Source organism: Saccopteryx leptura, chromosome 1 (assembly GCF_036850995.1).
Source record: "Saccopteryx leptura isolate mSacLep1 chromosome 1, mSacLep1_pri_phased_curated, whole genome shotgun sequence".
NCBI classification, from domain to species: domain Eukaryota; kingdom Metazoa; phylum Chordata; class Mammalia; order Chiroptera; family Emballonuridae; genus Saccopteryx; species Saccopteryx leptura.
The window spans coordinates 88,671,150-88,696,176 of record NC_089503.1 but is presented as its reverse complement, the minus strand read 5'-3'; the positions used below and the strand labels follow the sequence as shown (position 1 = coordinate 88,696,176).

The window sequence follows — 25,027 nt, the reverse complement described above, 5'->3', positions numbered from 1 at the left end:
TTATTCTCCTTTGCCTCCACTTTCCCTCCTTGGAGATAAAAATAGCACTTTCTAAAACTGAATGGGCATACTTAAACCCTATTAATTCCCTGAAATCCCCTCTTCCTACTATCTTATCCACTACTTTGTTCTCAGCCACCACCCCCACCTCAAATGGTCATATCCTGAAAGCTTGTCATTAACAATAACCAAAATCACTGCCTAGTCCCTGCAAACCTCTCACTCTTCTAGCCTACCCTCCAGTCTTCCAGGTCATTCCCTTCACAACTCAATACTCCCTAGACCTCACTAAGGCCCACACTATCAATTTGACCATCTTTACATTGTCGTTTACCATCTTTCTCAAATTCCTTGGCCTTCACCTGCTTTGTCATATACTCAAGTAGCAAAGCTCCAGTCCTGGTTCAATGAAGACCCCTATTGTAGGTCTGCACCTGTGAGTGCACTTGTGACTAGAGAAAAAACATACAACTCTGCTGATGGGCCTCAACTGGACTTCATGATCACTACCCTCAAGTGAACCCTTGGTGCTACCCTCCTATTATAATCCATTCTCCTAAACCTTTCACTTTTTTACTCTATTAACTATTATTTTGCATACCCTCTTTTATCTTTTCAGGACTCCAAAATTTGTTTCCTCAACATTTCTCTCAACTAATAATCTTACTTCTTATTTCACTGAGAAAATAGAAACAATAAAAAGAGTACTTAAAACTTCCCCAAACCTCACAAGCCCTTGGACCTATGCCCCTGTATGCTGCTATCTTTCCTGTTATTACGGATGACACTTTCATTCTCCAAGCAAAGACCAATCCTTAACCCTTTCGTCTGTGTACTAGACTCATATGCTGCCCACTACCCAATGATAGATAGTACTCTAACAATTTTTTCCTCTTTCCTGAAACCTAAAATTTTTGCTTCTGTTTTGCATATAAATAGGCTATGGTTTATCTATATTAAAACCAAATATATATTTTTATGCTTACTCCCTCCAGTTACTGACTCATTTCTCTCTTCCACTGTATAAAAAAATGATTAAAAGTGACCATATTCACTTTCTTGTATCCTCTCTTCTCACTTTTTTTGAAATGTATTCCAATATGGCTTTTTCCACTACTAATTCAAACTGCTTTATCAAAATCAACAATGACCTCCATGTTGTCAAATCCAATGATTAATTTCCAGGCCTCATCTACTTTTATGTGTCCTAGTTAACCCTTCCTCATTCCTTTGAACTGCTGTCTTCGCCTGGGTTCTGGGCTTGACTGCCAGGCTTCACTTGGCTTGGCTTGGCCTCTAGGCTTCTAGCCTTGGCTTGTCTTCATGCTCTCCTGGTTTTCCTCCTATCCCCTAGCAGCCCCTTTTTAGTATCCTTTGCAGGTTTCTATTGTTCATTTCTATTTCTTAATTTTAAAGTGCTCCAGGGTTCAGTCTTTATTCTATTCCCTCTTTGTCAACATTAATTGGTGACATCATTTAGTATCATAGCTTTAAATACCACCTATAGTCTAATTCCCAAAGTTTTACCTGTATGCCCTGAACTCCAGGTACACATATCCAGATGCTTTCTCAGCCTTGCAACTTGGATGTCTGACATCTCTTATTTAACACACATTGCATAGCAGTGATAGATTTCTTTTAAAGAATTAAATTTTTTAATTTAAAAAAATTATTAAATTATTACTGTAATTTATTATAAGCTAGCCTACGATAGGCTAGTGAAATATACACATATTTTATAGCCCAGTAAATATCTCTGTGGTTCTTATAAACATAATCTTCTAAAATTCTAGACTCAACTATCATACAAGAATATAAAGAAAATAGAGTTATCCTAAAACATGAGATGTGTCCAAGTGCCACAACTGAGGCAATTATTATATCAAACACCAAAGGGAAGTTTTGAAAATCAATAACTTCAAAAAAATGTGGTTATCTTTTATTTTCACATTAAAATGTTAAACTTACTTTCTTCATGCTGCTACCTGACCAACCCCCCATCCATAACACCTGGCATTTCTTATGCAATGCTGGATTACTCTCACAGTTTATTGTGAAGTTTAAATTTGCAGAATCCATTATCAAGACAACATGCAAGTTTTGTTGAATTCCTAAAAAAGATAAGAAAATTGTAATTATGGAATATTACAGTAATAATAATTAGGGAAACCTACATATGGTCTAGTTTTATGAGATTAAAATTTTCTAAAATGTAATAGTAGGAGCTAATTATTAAATAAAGAAAGTTATACAACAGTATTACAGTATGATTTTTATTTTAGTTAAAAAATACCTGTATGTATGTGTCTGTATATGCGCACATAGTAACAAAAAATACCCAGAAGGATAGTCATGAAGAAGGTAAGTGTGTATACTATATTACTGTTTTGTGTTCGTTTTCAAATTAATACTGGATTCTATTTTATAATTTTCTTTCAAGTATTTTCATTTCAATATTCACAAGCAAAATTGATCTCTGGTTTTGTTTTAAGAAAAAGATCTTTTCCCTTTAAAAAGGAATTTGGAAACTTTCTTTCATTTTCTATGTTCTGAAAGAGTTTGAAGTAGCATTGGGATGATCTGTTTCTTAAAGGTGTGGTAGAATTTCCTGGTAAACTTCAAAGAGAGAGAAGGGAAGGTAGCCCTTTAACAACTTTCTCAATTCCACCAATAATAAATGTTCGTTAGAAAAATAAAGATAAACGTAATAATAATATCTGAGCGTTGTTATATTTGTCTTATTTTTTATTTAGTCAATTTCAGATATCTTCAGTACACATAAAACTTCTGTAATAAGTTACACATTTTTTAAAAAATTTATAGAGTCAGGCACAATCTAAATATTTCATTAATTCTCTAAGATAGATGTATAAGCCATAATTTTACCACATGAAAAAAAGAGCACCAAAGTAAATATTTTAAAAAACATTACAGTTTCATCTTTCCCTTTAGATAAAATCTTGCTAACATGTTTTTATTTTAGATTAGCTTTTAGGCTATTTTATTTTCTAAATGCTGCCCCCCTCCAAAAAAAGAATAAAAGAATCTATAGAAAACAAGGTTAAATTAAATGGTTTTTGATTCACATAAACCAGAGTTTGAATTGATTGTAAATTATGTCACTTACTATATGTGAAGTAATTAAAAATTGGTCCAAAAATTCCATCCTGCGAAGCCTTATCTTTAAGAGGTAACAGTAAAGGCTCTAATTCTTCAAGGGTATAGAGTCCAGGAACTTCACCTATAGAAAAATATCACATTCCTTTGAATTTTAACTGTATTACACTAATTCAAAATATATTTTATGTACATAATGCTCTTGTAATTTTTGTATTAAGTAATCTTCCCTTAGTCAATCTTTGTTTCCAAAAATATACAAACCTTATCACATCAGTATTATTCATAAATCTATATCTTTTGCCTTCATTTGATAAAATTCAAACTCCTAAGCAAGACATTCAAGACAGTTCATAATCTATCCATTTATCAGCCTTTCTAGGTCTCAGTCAACCCTCCTGCATAAGACCTGTGTCCTAACCTCAATGAACTTCTTTGTTTTCCACAAATAAAATGAAATACTCTCTCTTTCTGGAAATATAAACCCATACTCTTTCTCAGATCACACTTATCTTCCTCCAAATTTAACGTTTATCATTCAAGATACTATTTTGCCGAATGCTATGCCCACATGCCTTTCCTTACCACCATATGCTAGGTAAAAGACTCTTTTTCACTTAATATAAAAAAATGTCACTATTTAGCATTTATCACATCTTTTAATAATGAATGAATTACTTCTCTTGCCAGACAATTAGATTTTGAACTCCCAGAGGACAAATACTTGATCATGTTCGATATTAACCCTAGAAACTCTGTTAGCAAAGTATCAAGAACACAAACTTGTTAGATCAATAAATAAACAAGTGAATGGATCGATGAATAAATTTGTACTAGAAATCAGAAGAACTAATCTATGAACCGCTACTAGACAACAGACTGATGAAAGGCAAGTTGATTAAGACTACAAGCATTTGCCAGAGGGCTTGAACCATGTCTCACTCACCTCCATAATTCCAATATTTAGCACTGGCTCCAGCACATAACAGGTGTTTAATAAATATTTGTTAAACCAATATAGCTATAGTTTATAGAAACTGTAAGATTAAGTGAAAATTCTTTTGCTATAGATCCAAATCACTGTACTAACATAAAGCCCATCATAGCTTGATTTCTAGTTTTCTTTAGGCTCAACTCAGAGTATTAGACCATCACAATTCACCAAGCTTGTACATATTCAAACAGATGCACACATACATTTCATTTATGTCTTTCTCTAAATTGCAGCCATACAAAGATACTTTTGATACCTTAAGTTAGCGAAGAAATCTGACTCTACTTATATATCACACAAAATAGGGAGTAAGAATTTGAAATTATTTTTAAAAAGTGACAAAGACCTATTCAATACCTTTTCTGGAAGTATTCTCAAACATATCTTTTGCCAAAAACATTGGCAAAATTTAACTTTAGCTATGGTTTCTGCACTTGTATCTTGAAAATAAAGACCAATTTATCATGATATACAATAATTACTGGGTGAATGCTTATCCAGCTGTTTGCTTTCAGGGGGGAAAAAAAAGCCTGTAAGCTGGTCTGCTAGTCACTAGCATCTCAGTCAAAATGAACAAGGTCTCCATCTAGTGACAATTTAAGCAATGTGCAAGAATTACCGTATTTTTCGCTCCATAAGACACAATTTCTTTCCCCCAAGAATGGAAGGGAAAATGCCCATGCATCTTATGGAGCAAAAAATACAGCATTTTATTAAATACTTTAACACACCATTTGGTTCAGAATATCTTTTCTCTTATTTTCCTCCTTAAAACCCTAGGTGTGTCTTATGGTCAGGTGTGTCTAATGGAGCGAAAAATATGGTAGAATATACACCTTAAAAATCAGAAGATGTAGTTCTGTAAAAAGACCACAAATACTTCAAGCTTGCTCAAGGCCTACCAATTTCACTGTGCCATTAACCCCTAACTTTTTAAACAGAAATTGACCTACCACTTGTCAAACTAGAAACCTAATACACACTTCTCATTTGGACACTAAAGTATAAATACTTCACATTATAAGTTAAAAGCCTTTTCAACCAAAGCTGTTTAATTCTAAAGAAAAGACTTTTTATCCAAAATATACCTAGCATGTTACAAAACAAGGATTTATTAATAACTGAGTCAAACATGAGTGCCATTTAACTGTACTAGGGTCCCCATAATGGAAGAACCGATACAGCTGAAACTCGCATTGAACAAGCTTTACTTTGTACTTAAATAAATAAAGACTCTTGGTCTAAGTTTAAAACTAACCTATCAGGCCCTGGCAGGTTAGCTCAGTGGTAGAGCGTCGGCCTGGCAAGCAGGAGTCCCGGGTTCGATTCCTGGCCAGGGCACACAGGAGAAGCGCCCATCTGCTTCTCCACCCCTCCCCCTCTCCTTCCTCTCTGTCTCTCTCTTCCCCTCCCGCAGCCGAGGCTCCATTGGAGTAAAGATGGCCCGGGCGCTGGGGATGGCTCTGTGGCCTCTGCCCCAGGTGCTAGAGTGGCTCTGGTTGCAACAGAGCGACGCCCCGGAGGCGCAGAGCATCGCCCCCTGGGTGGGCAGAGCATCGTCCCTGGTGGGCGTGCCGGGTGGATCCGGATCGGGGGCATGCGGGAGTCTGACTGTCTCTCCCCGTTTCCAGCTTCAGAAAAAAAAACAAAAAACAAAAAACTAACCTATCACATACAAATTCTACTAATAGTGATTATTCATTATAAAGAGATTCTAACAAATTTCCTAAGTTTTCAAAATAAGGAAAATATGAGAAACTGAAGATATTCTGTCCAGGAAACCACCAGAAAGGTCAGGTGGTTCCAGAAACAACAGGAGTATACCATGACCTGAGAAAAGTAAGATCTCATATTATCTGGAATAGATTTGTATTCATATGTCCACATTAAGGCTAACCTATAATTAATCAACCATACCACTAACAAGGAACACATGTTTATTGTAAATTATATTACATATTTTCTTACATACTAGTTCTTTAATTTCTGCAGGTTAAACTTCTACAGATATTCACTATATCAAAAGATATGGCATTTTTTTTAAAGTAAGTACGGGTTATTAACTTTCCCAAAAGGTTATAACAGATCACCAAAAGCAAATGAGAAGAACACTCTTTCAGTATGTTCACTAATAATTCATTTATAATAACAATTTTATATAATTCTCCAATCTTTTGGTTTTATAGAAAAAGTTTCTTAATTCTCCTGCTCTGAGAATGTTTAACCCCATGTTACCCTAATCAAAGTTGTGTCAAAAGTTCTCTGAAACACAATTTTACACAAGGACATTTTACTTGCATCATTTTTAGATTATAACTTAATTTTCTATGAATAGCAGCCAATCACTTGCCTGAAGACAAAAGGCTATTGATCATCTCCAAAAATGCAGGATGCACGAACTGGTAATCCTCAAGAAGCAGCACTACCTGCTGAGCTTCAACGCCTGCGAGTTGCAGCACCTGCACAACCGAGGGTGAGTTTGGTACCGTTGAACATTTCGGGGACCATTACAAAGTTTCATTCTGTATGCAAGCTAAGTCACATTATTCCTCTCTCTTTATTTGTATATTAGTAATAAAAATTAAAAATCAAATGTTAGTTATATAGTTTGGAAAGTAAATCCAGACCATGAACAAATGCTATTTGGGGGGAATTTTAGTTATTTTATATCTAGGACAATAAACAAAAGCTAGAAGATAATTTTTAGATAAACCCATATATATCCCATATAAATTCCTTCCTTTTGTTTCTTTCATGTCCATGTAACATTCTATCTTCAGGAGTTTGAAATACTAATAAGGGTATCTTTCTTATCTGTATGTAATAATATGATTTTCTAATAATTATGGGGAAATAGTCAAAATTAAAACAAAGACTGTTGCATATCAGAGACTTAAAAATCTTTAAAGAATAATAACTAATTGTGATTTAAAATCAAATAATGCAAAAGATGAGTAACTCACATATCTGAGATCATTTTTGAACTGCTTGAGTCCATATCCTCTGGACATCTTTGGAGAAAAGAGCACTGCTCCATGCATATGACTGACTAAGGAAGTGATGGTCCGACGGCCCACACCACTGCGTCCCGCTAGTAGAAGTGAACCTCCAGGAAAACTCAGCACTCTATCTATCCTAGACATATACTCCAGGACTTCTTGAAAAAGTAAAATATTTAAATTCTGGTTATCTCGTCCATAATGAATAAGACCCTTTTAAAAAAAGCACAAAGAATATTTTATAATTAATAAAATCCCAAATTACATAATAAAAATGTTAATATCTGGATTAAGATATTAACTTTTGATGCACTAAAGACAAGGGTTAAGTGATTACATGAAATCACACACTCTATAGTTTCTCTAATAATCCATCTTAATGGCACTTTCTAAAGAAAAATGTATATGATATCAAACAAGTTCAAGGGTCCACAATAATCAGTTACTTCACAATTACTATAATTAGTAAAAAGCAGTGTGAGACACCAGGCTAATTATAAAAACTTTATAAGTTCTCAAATTTTACCAGTTGTTAAAAATCAAATCAGTGTGCACAGACCATACATAACAATCCAAAACCTAGAAGCCTAGTGCCTAAAAAGTATTTTTTGAACTCTCATCTGCTTGAAGATGAGTGAAAAGTCACACACAGGTAGTCAGCCCTGCCATGAACTATGCGATGGGGTGAAGGAAGAGAGAGAAGACTAGACTGCACATACTTAACTCTGAGCATTCCTAACTTTGCAATATCTGTTCCAGGCAAATCAATCAAATCACCAGATGTGAAAAACTTTTCTTGAAATACAACCCACACTAACTTCCAATACAAATATTAATTTTTAAAGCAATCAGATGTAACACTGTTTTTTCTTCTTTAATGTAATTAAAATTAACAAACTGTCTAGGACAGCACTATTCAGGGTTTCAGTACATCAGTGGCACTAATATCACCTGAAAGCTGCTTAGAAATTCAGATTTGTTGGGCCCCAGCTACTGAATCAGACTTCCCTGGTATAGGACTCAGAAATCAGTACATTTTCTGGCTCTCTTGTTCACTCAGGTGTGACACCACTGCTCTAGATGATTTCCCAGTTAATAGTAAGCCTTATTAATATTTCCAATATTATATATCTCAGAAATTTTACATATATCTGTGTATGTGTGTGTCTAGTCAGATCAGCCACACTAGACTAATTTACAAAATAACCAGCTATGTGTAGTCTATAATCTCACACTCCAGGCCTCAAAAAGCATATTTTTAGTCTGACCAGGTGGTAGTGCAGTGGATAAAGCGTCGGACTGGGACGTGGAGGACTCAGGTTCGAAACCCCAAGGTTACCGGCTTGAGTGCAGGCTCATCCAGTTTGAGCGCAGGCTCACCAGCTTGAGCGCAAGGTCGCTAGCTTGAGTGTGGGATCATAGACATGACCCCATGGTCACTGGCTTGAGTCCAAAGGTCACTGGCTTAAAACCCAAGGTCACTGGCTTGAGCCCAAAGTTGCTGGCTTGAGCAAGGGGTCACTCTGCACAGTCCCCAATCAAGGCACATATGAAAAAGCAATCAATGAACCACCAAGGAGACTAAGGAGCCACAACAAAGAATTGATGCTTCTCACCACTTTCCCTTCCTGTCTGTCTGACCCTCTCTCTCTCTGTCTCTGTCACACATAAAAAAAAGCTTATTTTTAAAATTGACTATAATAATAACAAAGTCCCAATTCAAATCCATGGTTCATATTATACCCTTTTAATAACATCCTTGAGGTCTGCAGAATTTAGTTTCCCAAGTGGTTTTCCATGTGGAGGCATTGGTTGTCCTGAGGCTGCCCTTGCTCCTGAGTCATGTCGGGCTCCCCATGTGACATAGAAACTATCTGTAGAAATAAAATTACTGTTTTATATGTAATATTAGTAATTGGAACATCAGAAAAATACACTGCTCATCAAATTTTTTTTAATTAATTAGGTCAAATAAAAGCATCTGCAGAAAGGAAAAAAAATTATTTTAAAAGGCACTTTGCCCTGGCCGGTTGGCTCAGTGGTAGAACGTCGGCCTGGCATGCGGGGGACCCGGGTTTGATTCCCGGCCAGGGCACATAGGAGAAGCGCCCATTTGCTTCTCCACCCCCACCCCTTCCTTCCTCTCTGTCTCTCTCTTCCCCTCCCGCAGCCAAGGCTCCATTGGAGCAAAGATGGCCTGGGCGCTGGGGATGGCTCCTTGGCCTCTTCCCCAGGCGCTAGAGTGGCTCTGGTCGCAGCAGAGCGACGCCCCGGAGGGGCAGAGCATCGCCCCCTGGTGGGCAGAGCGTTGCCCCTGGTGGGCGTGCCGGGTGGATCCCGGTCAGGAGCATGCGGGAGCCTGTCTGACTGTCTCTCCCCGTTTCCAGCTTCGGAAAAATACCAAAAAAAAAAAAAAAAAAAAGGTACTTTGGAAGATCAATAACATCAGTAAGATACAAAAACTTAAGTTGCTACATCAAACTCCATCTGAAAACCACCTGATGGGACCCCTGTTTATCTCTGCATCCCACATCACTCACCCCTAAAAATGATTCCTTATAACTTTCCCCTTCTACTCCATCCCATTTCTCTTCTCCTTTTCAAGAATTGTTATATAAAATTTATAGTTTAAAAATAACATAAAATTAGCAAGAAAATAAAATAATCTCAAAACTCTCCTTGAGAAAGAACATAGGTGTACTAATACCACCAAGGGCCCTAACTTCTAAAATAAAAGAAGATTAAATGAATTTTAATTAGAAAACAAAAATCATACAAATGCTCCTGAAATTTATCTACAGCAGTGTTCCTGTTACCATACAAGAAAAATCTGCTCTGTTTTACTGAACTTTTCCCTCCCATTACCTGGGAAACTGATCCACCAAGTATTGTCCTTGTCACACGCCCAGCTCAGCACCAGCCTAACTCTCCCTAAACCCAAGCTCCCTCATGTTCCTCTGCAACCCTTCACCATCACGTTTCCTACACGATCTTCTTACTGTCGTTCTTCATTACCTTCTCTCTTTGGAAACCATTAGACTAAAACTCTTATTTGGGAACAACAATTTCATCCTAGTCACCAAGTCTAAATCTCTTTGGTAGATCTTTTCTGTGTGCAGCGCCTAGTGAATATTTTTCCTTGGATCCACATGACCATACTCAAAAGTCACAATCACTACTCCATTTCAGTTTTCTGTTTATCCCTTATATGTTTATATTCCCTGGGATCAAATTCAGACAGCTTTTCTTTAATTCTAAACACTCCATTTGAATTATTTAATCTTATTCTGTGGTTTAAATTATCAACTATTTATATACCACAAACTCATTCACACTCATCCCTGGCAAGTTTCCCAAGCTCTACGACAGACCCATATTTCCAATTGCTTGATAAACATATAATTCACATCTTCATTCATTAAACAGTTACTTAACACATACATGTATTTAAACATTGTACTTTGTTAGAGATAAGTGGTAAAACAACTACCTACCTTTATAGAGCAATAAACTTTATGTAGGTTCCCAAAAGACACTCAGAAAGCTTTCAAACACTCAAACACATCTAAAACTAAACTCATTATCTTTACATCTCATCATTTCCACCTGGACTATTGCAGTAGCCTCCTACCTTGTAACCCTGCTCCAAGTCTCTGCCCCTCAACTATGTCGTCACTGATATGAGAGTAACACACAAACAAGATCTGATTGTACCACACCACTCCAATATCACATATCATTTCCCACTGTCAAAAAACACAATTCTCCTAATCAAGGCCCTTTACAATCTACCTCCACAGACTGCTTGAATCTCCTTTCTCCCTCTCTGCCTCATTATATAATCCAGCTTTCTCAAGCCTTTGGTTCTTTACACAGTGTTTTTCCTTAGCTGGAATGTCCTTCCCCTCTTCTTCACTTAATATAGTCAACCTTTAAAGTTACTCAAGACAATTACAATCAATATAAATCTTAGGTGTTAATTTAACAAAATATGCATAGGACTTATATGCTATAAACTACACAAAACTGATAAAAGAAAATAAAGAAACCAATGAACAACTAAAGTGTCGCAACTGTGAGTTGGTGCTTCTCATCTCCCTTCCTGTTCGTCTTTCTGTCTCTCTCTCTCTGGCTAGCTCGCAAAAAAAAAAAAAAAAAAAAAAAAAAAGAGAGAGAGACTAAGACTAATAAATGAACAGATATATCATGTCCATGGACTAGAATACTCAACATAATAAAGATGTCAACTCTCTCAAACAAGTATATATAAAGAGTTAAATCAATTCCTAACAAAAGCTCAGCAATATTGCTTACACATATAAACAAGATTATTCTGAAATCTATATAAAAAATAAAAATGAAATAAAAGTATCCAAAGTTTTTATTTGTTTAGACATATGAACTCACACTACTGGTAAAGTTCTTATAACATTTCTATATTAACATAAACTCAGTAACTATATTACCTGCCATGTTGTCTAATATATCGGACCCCCAATCTCCTTGAAACACTGATGTTAAAATGCTGTCGAATAAATGAAGTTCCTTTGCACTAACAATTTTGTCACGAAATAAGCACTGTGCTTCATATGCTACAATTTCTAATACATAATCTGGTGGATGGTTTGAAGATTCTAAAAAAAAAGGTAAAATGGTCTTTAATTGTAATAAAATTAAAATGATTTTAAAATGGTCAGTTTCAACATACTATCAGAAAAAAACAGAGAATGAAAATCTACATACCATAGTTTTTTCATCAGAAAGATAGAAAAAAAGAGAAAAAACAGTTTAAATTTATTGTGTTAACAAGTTGGTAACTTGTTTGGTTATTTAAAGTATCCTTTAAGCACTATTATCTCTTGTTTAATAAAAATATCAATCCTAAAAAACATTTTAAACATGCTTTGGCTACAGAGAATAATAATTTCATTTTTTCCCCAAAATCATGTTTTAATCATAATAATCATATAGTTTAGATTAGAAAACATAAAAAACATTACAATTTTAATATTAATGTTTAAACTTAATATTTATTTAATTTTATGTTGTTATTTTACTTATAGTTTTTTTAAAATATAAATCATAACAATACTCATTTAATGCATCTATCACAAACAATATACAGCGTAAAGACACACACACAAACACATATATACATACTGTGGCATTCTAAGAAAAATAAGTGATTTGAAATCATGAAGGCAAAACTCACCTCCTTCTAAATCATATCTGAACAAGCCAAGAACCCACTGGGTAAGGATGCAAGGAGTAAAAAAATAGTGACTATAATCATCAACTGTAAATTTGGCGCGCACCTGAAAAAGAAATTATGGTAAATAATCTGTCTACTTTCTTAGTTATATAATCATGCTATACATTTTTCAACCACCTTAGACTCACAGACATGCCAGTTTCTATTGGTGGATAAAACTGTATTGCAATTTCATTGATTTTCTTAGTTATCTGGTATGTTATACTTTATGCAACTAAAAACATCATATAAGAAGGGATGTTCCAAGGCTTCAACAAACTGCCAAAGACTGTCCATGCAAACATAAAATAAAAGGGTAAAAAACACTGCTATAGAAAAAAATTCAAACCTAAGCTTTATAAAATGGTGGTTGCAATTCCAAGGCACTCAAGGCCTGGGTAAGAACCATTTTTAATGGTAGGAACCACAGAGCTACTATGTTTAAGAAGCCACTGAACTTTGAACATATCAAAGTGTCACTCTCCAATATATCACCAGTCAAGAGCCTGTCCCTTCCTGTGTATAGACAGAACCACTGTTCTTATTCTGGTCTTGATCACTGAACATTTGAGTTAATTTAAAAGAATAATAATGTTCTTGCTTTCTAACTTATCCCTGCCTACTTTTACTCTAGTACTATAAAAAGCATCTTCCACAATCACTCTCATAACTTTCAAATATTTATACTATTGGCTTTACCTAGGAAGACCTTTCATCGCCATCCATTTTGTATATTTCTATTCATTTTTCAAAATTCAGATCACATTTTACCTCCCCTTAACAACTACTACATACAACAATATTATTTCCTCTTCTGTGCTTTCTCTGTAACTAGTGTATGCTGCTGTTATACTCATGACACTGTATTAATAGTTTATTTATATGACTAGTCCCTCATTAGACTATAAACTTCAAAAGTATAGAGACTCCATCATCTTTGCATCACTAGGACTAGTGCTGGAAAGATAATGTACTCAACAAATGTCTTCTGCCATCCTTAATGCCTATTCTCAAGTGTTATCACACTTACAAGGAAGGATACTTTAGACATTTCCTCATAGGTAACAGGAAAGAAAGAAACATGAAAGACTACCCTTGGGTTTGAAACCTGGAAGACAGGACCCTAAACAGTTGGCTCTGTGGATAGAGTGTTGGCCTGGCATATGGACATCCCAGGTTCAATCCCTGATCAGGGCAAATATAAGAAGCGATGTGAGAAGTGACCATCTATTTCTCTTCCCCTCCCTCTCCCCATTCTTTCTCTTCCCCTCCCCTGCAGTCAGTTGACTGGTTCAAATGTCAACCCTGAACACAGGATAGGTCGGTTGATTCCAGAATTGGCCCCAGACAGGGTTTGCCGGATGGATCCCAGTTGGGGTGCATGCAGGAGTTTGTCTCACTATCTCCCATCCTCCCACTTTAAAAAAACAAACCTGGAAAACAGAAACTGGAAACTAAAAGAAGTCAGGAGAAATATCTAGTTTTGGAAAAAAAATAAACTCCATTTTAAATATTCTAAATTTGAGCTGATAGAGGAATAACCATTCATCCACTGATTCATTCAGTCAGTATTATTGAGTGTCTACTTGAAACACTGTGTGGTGATACAGTAGTGAATAAAGGAGGAAGAGCATCTGACCTCACAGAGCTTATACTCAAACAACAGGAAGAGAAAGCCTGAATAACAACACGGGTCAGGATTAAAGACAGCCCTTTGGAAGTGATACATATAGATATGAAAACTACAATATACATACATATTTATACCTGTTCATACACTTGTACCATTGATCCTGCTAAGAGATGAATTTTTGATGAAGAACCCCAAATAGAATGATTCTTCAAATTTTTATGTAAAACTGGTTCCAAATATGCTCCATAAATTGTCTGCAACTGCTCTCTTTCTGGGTAACTGAAAAAGAAAGTTAAAATAAATATAAAGAAGAAGTTGAAATAAATCATTATCCTAAATTATTATTTTAATGTTATAGCAGTGGTTTTCAATCTGTGCTGCCTTGAGACCTAGATACCTCCAGATTTTCCCAGGAGCTAACACCAAACTCTCTATTCTCACTTCAACCAAATTAGATCTCTAATTATCTGTTGTTTAATACTAAGAATCCTAATAGAGGATTCCAACAAAATTATTTAAAACATAATTATATGAAAAACCACTAATCTTTAAAAAGGGCTAAAAAAATGTTGCTTCAGAAAAAGCAATTTGAATTATGTTGAGCTTGTACAGAGGGCAGTAATCCACATAAGAACCATAAAGTGGAACAAATACAAGTAAAATCAATCTTTTTCTCCCAAATTAAAATCTATCTCAATACAGCTTAATTGATGGCTGTAACATTTCTAGAAGAAGACTGTTAATAGATGGTTATAATTAGCAAGAAAACATAATATCTAGACTTTACAAGGCAAAACAGAACAGAGCAGACAGTGCCATAACCATAAAACTCAGAAGTCCTGTCACAATTACAGGCCACGGAGATGGGTGGATGTTTTAGAAAGGATGCTATCAGCCTCTAATATAGCCTAACTCTACTTTTTTCAGATTTAAATTCTCTGTTTAGTTACCATCATAAAATATGATAGCATTTTTGTTTTATAAGATCATAAAACCTTTAAATCTAAAATCTATCATTCTGATTCCTGATACTGATATTTTAGAAGAGACAATACAAAACAGTTCTGTTTTATTTCTAATATATAAGAACTGTTGTTTAAACCCTTTATTATCCTAAAATATTGTCAATAGTTTGAGAAGGACAGGAAAAAACGTTAGTATAAGAGCTTAAGAAATAGTCTTGAGTGATGTCACGAAAATGGCGCCGTGAGCAGCGCGTCCGACAGATCTCCCCAAAATCACAACAAATTTATCAACTAGAAACAGGAAAATTTATCCTCGGAGCATTCCGGAGTTCCACACAAACTGAAAGCGAAAGGACTGTTATCATTTGAATCTGAGAGACGAGGGTGTGGAGGAAGCTACCGCAGGGACGTTCATTCAAGCCGCGAGGAAGTGCGCCTGTGCTGAGTCAGCCCACACTCGGGAGCCGCGAGCAGCAGCCGCGAGCAGCCGCAGGCGCACGCCCGGTTCGGTTGCAGAGCGAGCACCGCCCACACTCCAGAGCGGAGAGCAGCCGCTGGCGCGCCCGGTCCTGTTGCAGAGCGAGCACCGCTAACGTTCCCAGCGGCCCGCGCACTGCGAGTGAGAGTCGCCAGCCACCGGTGCCCGGAGCACCCCATTCGTGCGTGTACCCTGGGCATTCCACGCGCCCAGAGCGCCCTGCTGGCCCGCACACCCAGGGTGCCCCATCATCCTGCGCCCGGTGCGCCCCAGCCGCCAGCAGCGGGGGGAGCGGGAGAGGCCCCAGGGCGGTATTCCCTACTTGGGAGATTCTCTCCGCGGGCGGGGCACCTCACCCAGCCATTCAAGCTAACAACCAAGCATTGGGGGAGGGGCGCGCACAGGCAGCCTGAAATACCTTCGGGAGCACAGCTGCGACCCAATCACTGAAATTAACTTAACCCGTGAAATCTGCGCACCCTCGGTTCAAATTGATAAGATCTCTCTCAGTTCAGCGACCCAAGACAAGAGGCGTGATATTTTTTAGTGCCTCTCGCTAAAGGGGCGGGGGTAACTTCTGATTGATAGAGCCTCCATATTCAGGGATAAACGCTAACAAGAAGGACTTGGCAGATAATAAGATCTATACTACACTAGTCGCAAGCAGAGACTAGTGCCTCTTCCTCCCAGCCAAAACAGGCTACAAAGTGTGGAAAGCCTGGGTTGAGAGGTCCAACTGAATGCTAGGCGCTGAACAGTCACCTTGACAACAATTGACTCCCACCCCCGCCTGATTACACTGGAGGCCCTGACTGCCAGAGCCTTTCCCAAAGCCTTGCACTGAGTGGGAATAGAGTGGGGATTTCCCAGCTCTTTGAGCCTCTTACTCCCCAGGCAGAAGCAGTTGCAGCCTTATAGCTGGATCACCAGGCTGCTAATTCAGGAAGGGGGGACTAGGAGAGAGAATCCAGGAAAGCAAACTCTCTCATCGTTGGACCCTGCAAACGCCAACAAGCCTTGACTACCAGCAAGACTAAAGCCAATTATATGACAATGCCATAGAATCCCATCAACTGCAAATCCCTACCTAAGTGTGACACAGGGGCAGAGCCTGGGGTAGAGTCACTGACCAGGAAGAGGGAGAGAAAAGAAAAAGGAAGAAGTTAACCTCTCAAAATCAAGAAAAATCCACAGACTTTACAACTTGTTCCACTAATTTTTTTTTTGTTGTTGTTGTTTGTTTCTTCTATCTTATTGCCTTTATTTCCTCCACCTCAGACCTTCTATTCTCTGCCCATCTTATGCTTCCCTTTTCCTGAACTACACTACCCATAAGTGTTACATTTTATTTCTCTTCTTCATCCTCACCCTCCTTTAAGGTTATACTCCAAAACACTTAACTCTCACTCTCTCCTCTTTTGTTTTATTTTGTTTTGCTTTATCTTGTTTTTTTCTCTTCCTTTTTTATTTCTTCCTTCGTTTTTCTCTTTTTCTTATTTTTTCCTTTCTATTCGTTTTTTCTTTTCTCGTTTTACTTTCATCCCATTTAATCCTCAATCACGAACAAATTAGTTAATTTGGGACTCAAGGCTTTTTTTGGCTTTATTTTTCTTTTTCGCTTTTGTTTTTGTTTTTTTCTTGTTTGTTTATTTTTGTGGCATTTTGGGTCCTCCCAACCCAAGGTCTCCATTGTATTTAGTCTTCGCTCCACTTAATACAACAGATTTTTACTTATCATTTTTATTTTTTTCTTCTTTATTATTCCTTTTTTTGTCCTTTTTTCTGGTTCCCTCTTATCCCTCTCATTATATCTCTTAGTTGACCATCACTCACAAGCAAATCATCTTATGCTTGTCTAAGATTTTATTCCTTTTTTTTTTTTTTTCTTTTGCATTTAGTAGGTCCCTACTCCCCTTTTTTTGCCCCTTGAACGATATTTCCCTGAGGAGGGGAGAGGAGGGAAAGAGAAGAAAGAAAAAAAGGGGGAAATAATAAATTATTACTGTTTTTTTTTTGTGGGGTGTTTTACCTTTTTTTTTTTTTTTTTTTTACTTTTTACTCTTTACTCTTTATTAATTCTAATTAGTGCTATCAACAAGACCACCCTCAGATGCCAATAAGAAAGAGGAAATCGAATATTATGGATACAAAAGAAAAAGAGGTAACACAAATAGATGTGGAAAAATCTATGGAGAAAAGACTTAACATATTGGAAGCCTTGGAGCTAAATGACAGAGAATTTAAAATAGAAATCTTAAAAATACTCAGAGATATACAAGAAAACACAGAAAGGCAATATAGGGAGATCAGAAAACAACTCAATGAACACAAAGAATATATTACCAAGGAAATTGAAACTATAAAAACAAATCAAACAGAAATGAAAAACTCAATTCACGAGCTGAAAAACGAGGTAACAAGCTTAGCTAGCAGAACAGCCCAGATTGAAGATAGGATTAGTGAAATAGAAGACAAACAACTTGAGGCACAACAGAGAGAAGAAGAAAGAGACTCAAAAATAATAAAAAACGAGAAAGCCCTACAGGAATTGTCTGACTCCATCAGAAAGACTAACATAAGAATAATAGGTATATCAGAGGGAGAAGAGAAAGAAAATGGAATGGAGAATATACTCAAACAAATAATAGACGAGAACTTCCCAAGCCTGTGGAAAGAACTAAAGCCTCAAATTCAAGAAGCAAACAGAACACCGAATTTTCTTAACCCCAACAAACCCACTCCAAGGCACATCATAATAAAGATGACACAAACCAATGACAAAGAAAAAATTCTCAAGGCAGCAAGGGAAAAGAAGAGTACAACATATAAAGGAAGGCCTATTAGATTATCATCAGATTTCTCAGCAGAAACTCTACAAGCTAGAAGAGAGTGGACCCCAATATTTAAAGCCCTGAAAGAGAGGAACTTTCAGCCACGAATACTATACCCATCAAAGCTATCCTTCAAGTATGAAGGAGATATAAAAACATTCACAAATTCAGAAAAGATGAGAGAATTTATCAACAGAAAGCCCCCACTCCAGGAAATACTAAAGGGGGTTTTCCAACCAGATTCAAAGAACAAAAGAAAACAACACCACAGGTAACAGCTCCACCAAGAACACAATAAAACCAAACTTAAACTGTGACAACAAAGGAAAAAAAGGGGGGAGAGGATGGAGATTAACAGTAGTAAAGGACGATGAAGTGCAGAAATACTTATAAGATAGGGTACTACAATGAATATGGTAGGTACCCTTTTCATTACTTAATGGTAACCACCCTAGAAAAAACCACCACAAAAACACTTGACTTAAAAAAGGTAGCAACAGAGGAAAGAAGTATGGAACACAAACAAACAAAAACAAATGATAGAAAAACAAAAGAGAAGAATCAAACTAGATACAAAACTAACAGAAAGCAATTTATAAAATGGCAGTAGGGAACCCACAAGTGTCAATAATTACACTAAATGTAAATGGATTAAACTTACCAATAAAAAGACACAGAGTAGCAGAATGGATTAAAAAAGAAAATCCAACTATATGCTGCCTACAAGAAACACATCTAAGCAACAAGGATAAAAACAAATTCAAAGTGAAAGGCTGGAAAACAATACTCCAAGCAAACAACACCCCAAAAAAAGCAGGTGTAGCAATACTCATATCTGATAATGCTGACTACAAGACAGAAAAAGTACTCAGAGACAAAAATGGTCACTTCATAATGATTAAGGGGACACTGAATCAAGAAGACATAACAATCCTTAATATATATGCACCAAACCAAGGAGCACCAAAATATATAAGACAGCTACTTATTGACCTTAAAACAAAAACTAACAAAAATACAATCATACTTGGAGACCTCAATACTCCGCTGACGGCTCTAGATCGGTCATCCAAACAGAGAATCAATAAAGAGATAGTGGCCTTAAATGAAATACTAGAACACCTGGATATGATAGACATCTACAGGACACTTCATCCCAAAGCGACAGAGTATACATTTTTCTCTAGTGTACATGGAACATTCTCAAGAATTGACCATATGTTGGGCCACAAAGACAATATCAGCAAATTCAGAAAAATTGAAATTGTACCAAGCATATTTTCTGATCATAAAGCCTTGAAACTAGAATTCAACTGCAAAAAAGAGGGGGAAAAACCCACAAAAATGTGGAAACTAAACAACATACTTCTAAAAAATGAATGGGTCAAAGAAGAAATAAGCACAGAGATCAAAAGATATATACAGACAAATGAAAATGAAAATACGACATATCAGAATCTCTGGGATGCAGCAAAAGCAGTAATAAGAGGAAAGTTCATATCACTTCAGGCCTATATGAACAAACAAGAGAGAGACGAAGTAAACCACTTAACTTCACACCTTAAGGAACTAGAAAAAGAAGAACAAAGACAACCCAAAACCAGCCGAAGAAAGGAGATAATAAAAATCAGAGCAGAAATAAATGAAATAGAGAACAGAAAAACTATAGAAAAAATCAATAAAACAAGGAGCTGGTTCTTTGAAAAGATCAACAAAATTGACAAACCCTTGGCAAGACTCACCAAGGAAAAAAGGCACAGGACTCAAATAAATAAAATCCAAAATGAAAGAGGAGAGATCACCACAGACATCATAGATGTACAAAGAATTATTGTAGAATACTATGAAAAATTATATGCCACCAAATACAACAATCTAGAAGAAATGGATAAATTCCTAGAACAATACAACCTTCCTAGACTGAGTCATGAAGAAGCAGAAAGCCTAAACAGACCAATCAGCAGGGAGGAAATAGAAAAAACTATTAAAAACCTCCCCAAAAATAAAAGTCCAGGCCCAGACGGTTATACTAGTGAATTCTATCAAACATTCAAAGAAGACTTGGTTCCTATTCTACTCAAAGTCTTCCAAAAAATTGAAGAAGAAGCAATACTTCCAAACACATTTTATGAGGCCAACATAACCCTCATACCAAAACCTGGCAAGGATGGCACAAAGAAAGAAAACTACAGACCAATATCTCTAATGAATACAGATGCTAAAATTCTAAACAAAATACTGGCAAACCGAATACAACAACATATTAAAAAAATAATACATCATGATCAAGTGGGATTCATCCCAGAATCTCAAGGATGGTTCAACATACGCAAAACGGTTAACGTAATACACCATATCAACAAAACAAAGAACAAAAACCACATGATCTTATCAATAGATGCAGAAAAGGCTTTTGATAAAATACAACACAATTTTATGTTTAAGACTCTCAACAAAATGGGTATAGAAGGAAAATATCTCAACATGATAAAGGCCATATATGATAAACCATCAGCCAACATCATTTTAAACGGCATAAAACTGAGGACTTTCTACCTTAAATCAGGAACAAGACAGGGTTGTCCACTCTCTCCACTCTTATTTAACGTGGTGCTAGAAGTTCTGGCCAGAGCAATCAGACAAGACAAAGAAATAAAAGGCATCCATATCGGAAAAGAAGAAGTAAAGGTATCACTTTTTGCTGATGATATGATCCTATACATCGAAAACCCGAAGGAATCCACAAAAAGATTATTAGAAACAATAAACCAATACAGTAAGGTCGCAGGATACAAAATTAACATACAGAAGTCCATAGCCTTTCTCTATGCCAACAATGAAATATTAGAAAACGAACTCAAAAAAGTAATCCCCTTCACGATTGCAACAAAAAAAATAAAATAACTAGGAATAAACATAACAAAGAATGTAAAGGACCTATATAATGAAAATTACAAAGCATTGTTAAGGGAAATCGAAAAAGATACAATGAGATGGAAAAATATTCCTTGTTCTTGGATAGGAAGAATAAATATAATCAAAATGGCCATATTACCCAAAGCAATATACAAATTTAATGCAATTCCCATCAAAATCCCTATGAGATTTTTTAAAGAAATGGAACAAAAAATCATCAGATTTATATGGAACTATAAAAAACCCCGAATAGCCAAAACAATCCTAAGGAAAAAGAATGAAGCTGGGGGCATTACAATACCTGACTTTAAACTATATTATAGGGCCACGATAATGAAAACAGCATGGTATTGGCAGAAAAATAGACACTCAGACCAATGGAACAGAATAGAAAGCTCAGAAATAAAACCACATATATATGGTCAAATAATCTTTGATAAAGGGGCCAAGAACATACAATGGAGAAAAGAAAGCCTCTTCAATACATGGTGCTGGGAAAACTGGAAAGCCACATGCAAAAGAATGAAACTGGACTACAGCCTGTCCCCGTGTACTAAAATTAATTCAAAATGGATCAAAGACCTAAATATAAGACCTGAAACAATAAAGTACATAGAAGAAGACATAGGTACTAAACTCATGGACCTGGGTTTTAAAGAACATTTTATGAACTTGTCTCCAATGGCAAGAGAAGTGAAGGCAAAGATAAATGAATGGGACTACATCAGAATAAAAAGTTTTTGCTCAGCAAGAGAAACTGATATAAAAATAAACAGACAGCCAACTAAATGGGAAATGATATTTTCAAACAACAGCTCAGATAAGGGCCTAATATCCAAAATTTACAAAGAACTCATAAAACTCAACAACAAACAAACAAACAATCCAATAAAAAAATGGGAAGAGGACATGAACAGACACTTCTCCCAGGAAGAGATACAAATGGCCAACAGATATATGAAAAGATGCTCAGCTTCATTAGTTATTAGGGAAATGCAAATCAAAACTACAATGAGATACCACCTCACCCCTGTTAGATTAGCTATTATCAACAAGACGGGTAATAGCAAATGTTGGAGAGGCTGTGGAGAAAAAGGAACCCTCATTCACTGTTGGTGGGACTGTAAAGTAGTACAACCATTATGGAGGAAAGTATGGTGGTTCCTCAAAAAACTGCAAATAGAACTACCTTATGACCCAGCAATCCCTCTACTGGGTATATACCCCAAAACCTCAGAAACATTGATACGTGAAGACACATGGAACCCCATGTTCATTGCAGCACTGTTCACAGTGGCCAAGACATGGAAACAACCAAAAAGCCCTTCAATAGAAGACTGGATAAAGAAGATGTGGCACATATACACTATGGAATACTACTCAGCCATAAGAAATGATGACATCAGATCATTTACAGCAAAATGGTGGGATCTTGATAACATTATAAGGAGTGAAATAAGTAAATCAGAAAAAAACAAGAACTACATGATTCCATACATTGGTGGAACATAAAAATGAGACTAAGAGACATGGACAAGAGTGTGGTGGTTACCAGGGGTGGGGGGAGGGAGGACAGGGGGAGAGTTAGGGGGAGGGGGAGGGGCACAGAGAACTAGATAGAGGATGGCGAAGGACAATCTGACTTTGGGCGAGGGGTATGCAACATAATCTAATGACAAAATAACCTAGACATGTTTTCTTTGAATATATGTACCCTGATTTATTAATGTCATCCCATTACCATTAATAAAAATTCATTAAAAAAATAAATAAATAGTCTTGAACACAAAGGAAAAAAAAAAAAGAGCTTAAGTTTGACTATTTGTATATTCCAAATTTTAAAATGAGTTAAAGCACTAAGATACATACTCTATAGCACAAAGACGAACTATGGAAGTAAATCTGGTAGTAAGTTTATGTCTTCCCAGTCTTCCTCCAGCTGACATTGAAGCCACAATGTGAATGTTTTCGAAACCAACCCATTCTAAATTTTCATCATAAAATCCTTGATATGTCAACACCTATTTCAAAATAAATTTTAAAATAAAAGTTTAATGCTTAAGATTTTCTAATCATGATATATTTTGCATAATATTCAAATGTTTCCAAATGCAATCATCATCTTCTACCTGTCTCAAAAATATAAAATTGAAATATAGTTTAAAATCTTATATCATTGAAAAATAATACTGTATAAGACCGTGTTTAATGAATGTTAACTGGATTATCATTTTTAAGATGCTTTCTCTCTAATAAACATTAAAATCCAGATGATAGTATAAATCCACCAGCAAATATAAAAAGAAAAGTGAAAGAAGTCAGAAAAAATATGAGGAAAAAATATTTTTTAAAAATATAAGGAAAAAATATAAGGAAAATATTTTTTCTATAAATATTTTATTCTATTTTGCAGTTTGTAGTAAAGGTAAATTTGAAGATATATAAGCATAATGAATTTTCATTTAGAATTTAGGGTTTTTAATGTAATGTAAGTCAGATACAAAAATACAATCTTCTACACTGACTGAGATTGTCTGGTCTCTAACACGTACACAGGCAAAGAGGAAGGCTAATGAACTAAAGCAGCCAGAAAGGGGCATGACTGAGGAGATCTAACTGCTCTCAGAAGAATGCATACCTAAAAACCTGAAGCAAAAGCTTCCCCAACTCCAGCACCAGCCTCAGCTTCTGCTTCCCTTCTTTTAGGAATAAAGGATTTGTAAATAGGTATAGAGTAAAGGCTGTTTTCACTCTACCCGTCATATATCAACTCTAAGTAATGCTAACTTCTAAAGCAGTGGTTCTCAACCTATGGGTCGCGACCCCGGCGGGGTCGCCTAAAGCCATCGGAAAATACATAATCATATCAGGTATTTACATTCCGAATCATAACTGTAGCAAAATTACAGTTATGAAGTAGCCACCAAAATTATTTTTTGGCTTGGGGTCACCGCCACATGAGGAACTGTATTGCGGGGTCACGGCATTAGAAAGGTTGAGAACCACTGTTCTAAAGGGAGGAAGATCACAGGAAGAAGATCTGGAATAAGACAGAGATGTTTCAAGAGTTTAAATTCCATGGCACATGCCAGATAAGACTGGCTCTAAGGAGGAGAGCAGAAGGTTTTTCTATCTATAAGAAAAGTAAATGAAACTAAATTGGTTGTCAATTATATAATAACACTTCAAGTGTAAGACTCACCTGTTGCAGGAAAGCTACCAGAGTACTGGTCCCCCACTTATCAAGTTTGGGTAGGTTGATATCTTTTAAGTACAAAACAAGTCTCTCACAGTCTTTTGGTCTGTATACTCGGCCAGTGTTAGTACTGATCACCATGCAGGTCTGGCTCAGTTTCTGCAGGAGATGTCGGGACGTAGTTTGTGCACTACAGTGAACTGTAGCAATTTGAGTGGACCGGAGCTGGGAAAAGGCATACCTGAGCAGCATCCTATGAAAGATATGACATTTAACTTTGAAAACGCAACTAGCAAAATACTTTTTCTATTCAATATAAAATTTCTTTGTTATAAATATTTCATTTTCTAAATTATGTATGATGCTATTTAAGGGGGACATAAACACAAATATGATAACTTTCTAATTTTTAGATTGGGAAAATATATTCATATTTTAAGGCAATCTTGGGACACTTTCACACACAAAAAAGTTTACGAAAATAATTTAGTTTAATAAAATATATATTAAAGACACCAACTGTTTTCCAACAGTTGGAAAAATTTTAAGATATTAAGTTATCCAAGTTAAGAAAAATTACTTTAGCCTGACCAGGCGGTGGCGCAGTGGATAGAGCGTCGGAATGGGATGCGGAGAACCCAGGTTCA

The 25,027-nt window shown here is 36.2% G+C and overlaps 1 protein-coding gene across 4 annotated transcripts in view; it reads right to left on the bottom strand.

Annotated features, from left to right (window-relative positions):
- The window catches only part of DYNC2H1 (dynein cytoplasmic 2 heavy chain 1), a 320,182-nt gene that overhangs the window by 210,613 nt on the left and 84,542 nt on the right, over positions 1–25,027 (bottom strand). For 3 of the 4 annotated variants that reach the window (XM_066371476.1, XM_066371485.1, XM_066371505.1), the window contains exons 43-52: positions 24,387–24,633; positions 23,054–23,205; positions 14,129–14,273; positions 12,323–12,425; positions 11,577–11,744; positions 8,854–8,984; positions 7,075–7,323; positions 6,462–6,570; positions 3,128–3,241; positions 1,969–2,111 (exon numbers count right to left, since the gene is read on the bottom strand). In XM_066371476.1, the coding sequence (XP_066227573.1) occupies positions 1,969–2,111; positions 3,128–3,241; positions 6,462–6,570; positions 7,075–7,323; positions 8,854–8,984; positions 11,577–11,744; positions 12,323–12,425; positions 14,129–14,273; positions 23,054–23,205; positions 24,387–24,633 (1,561 nt within the window). The remainder of the gene's footprint in view (positions 1–1,968; positions 2,112–3,127; positions 3,242–6,461; positions 6,571–7,074; positions 7,324–8,853; positions 8,985–11,576; positions 11,745–12,322; positions 12,426–14,128; positions 14,274–23,053; positions 23,206–24,386; positions 24,634–25,027) is intronic. The other variant, XM_066371494.1, reaches the window with a different exon arrangement.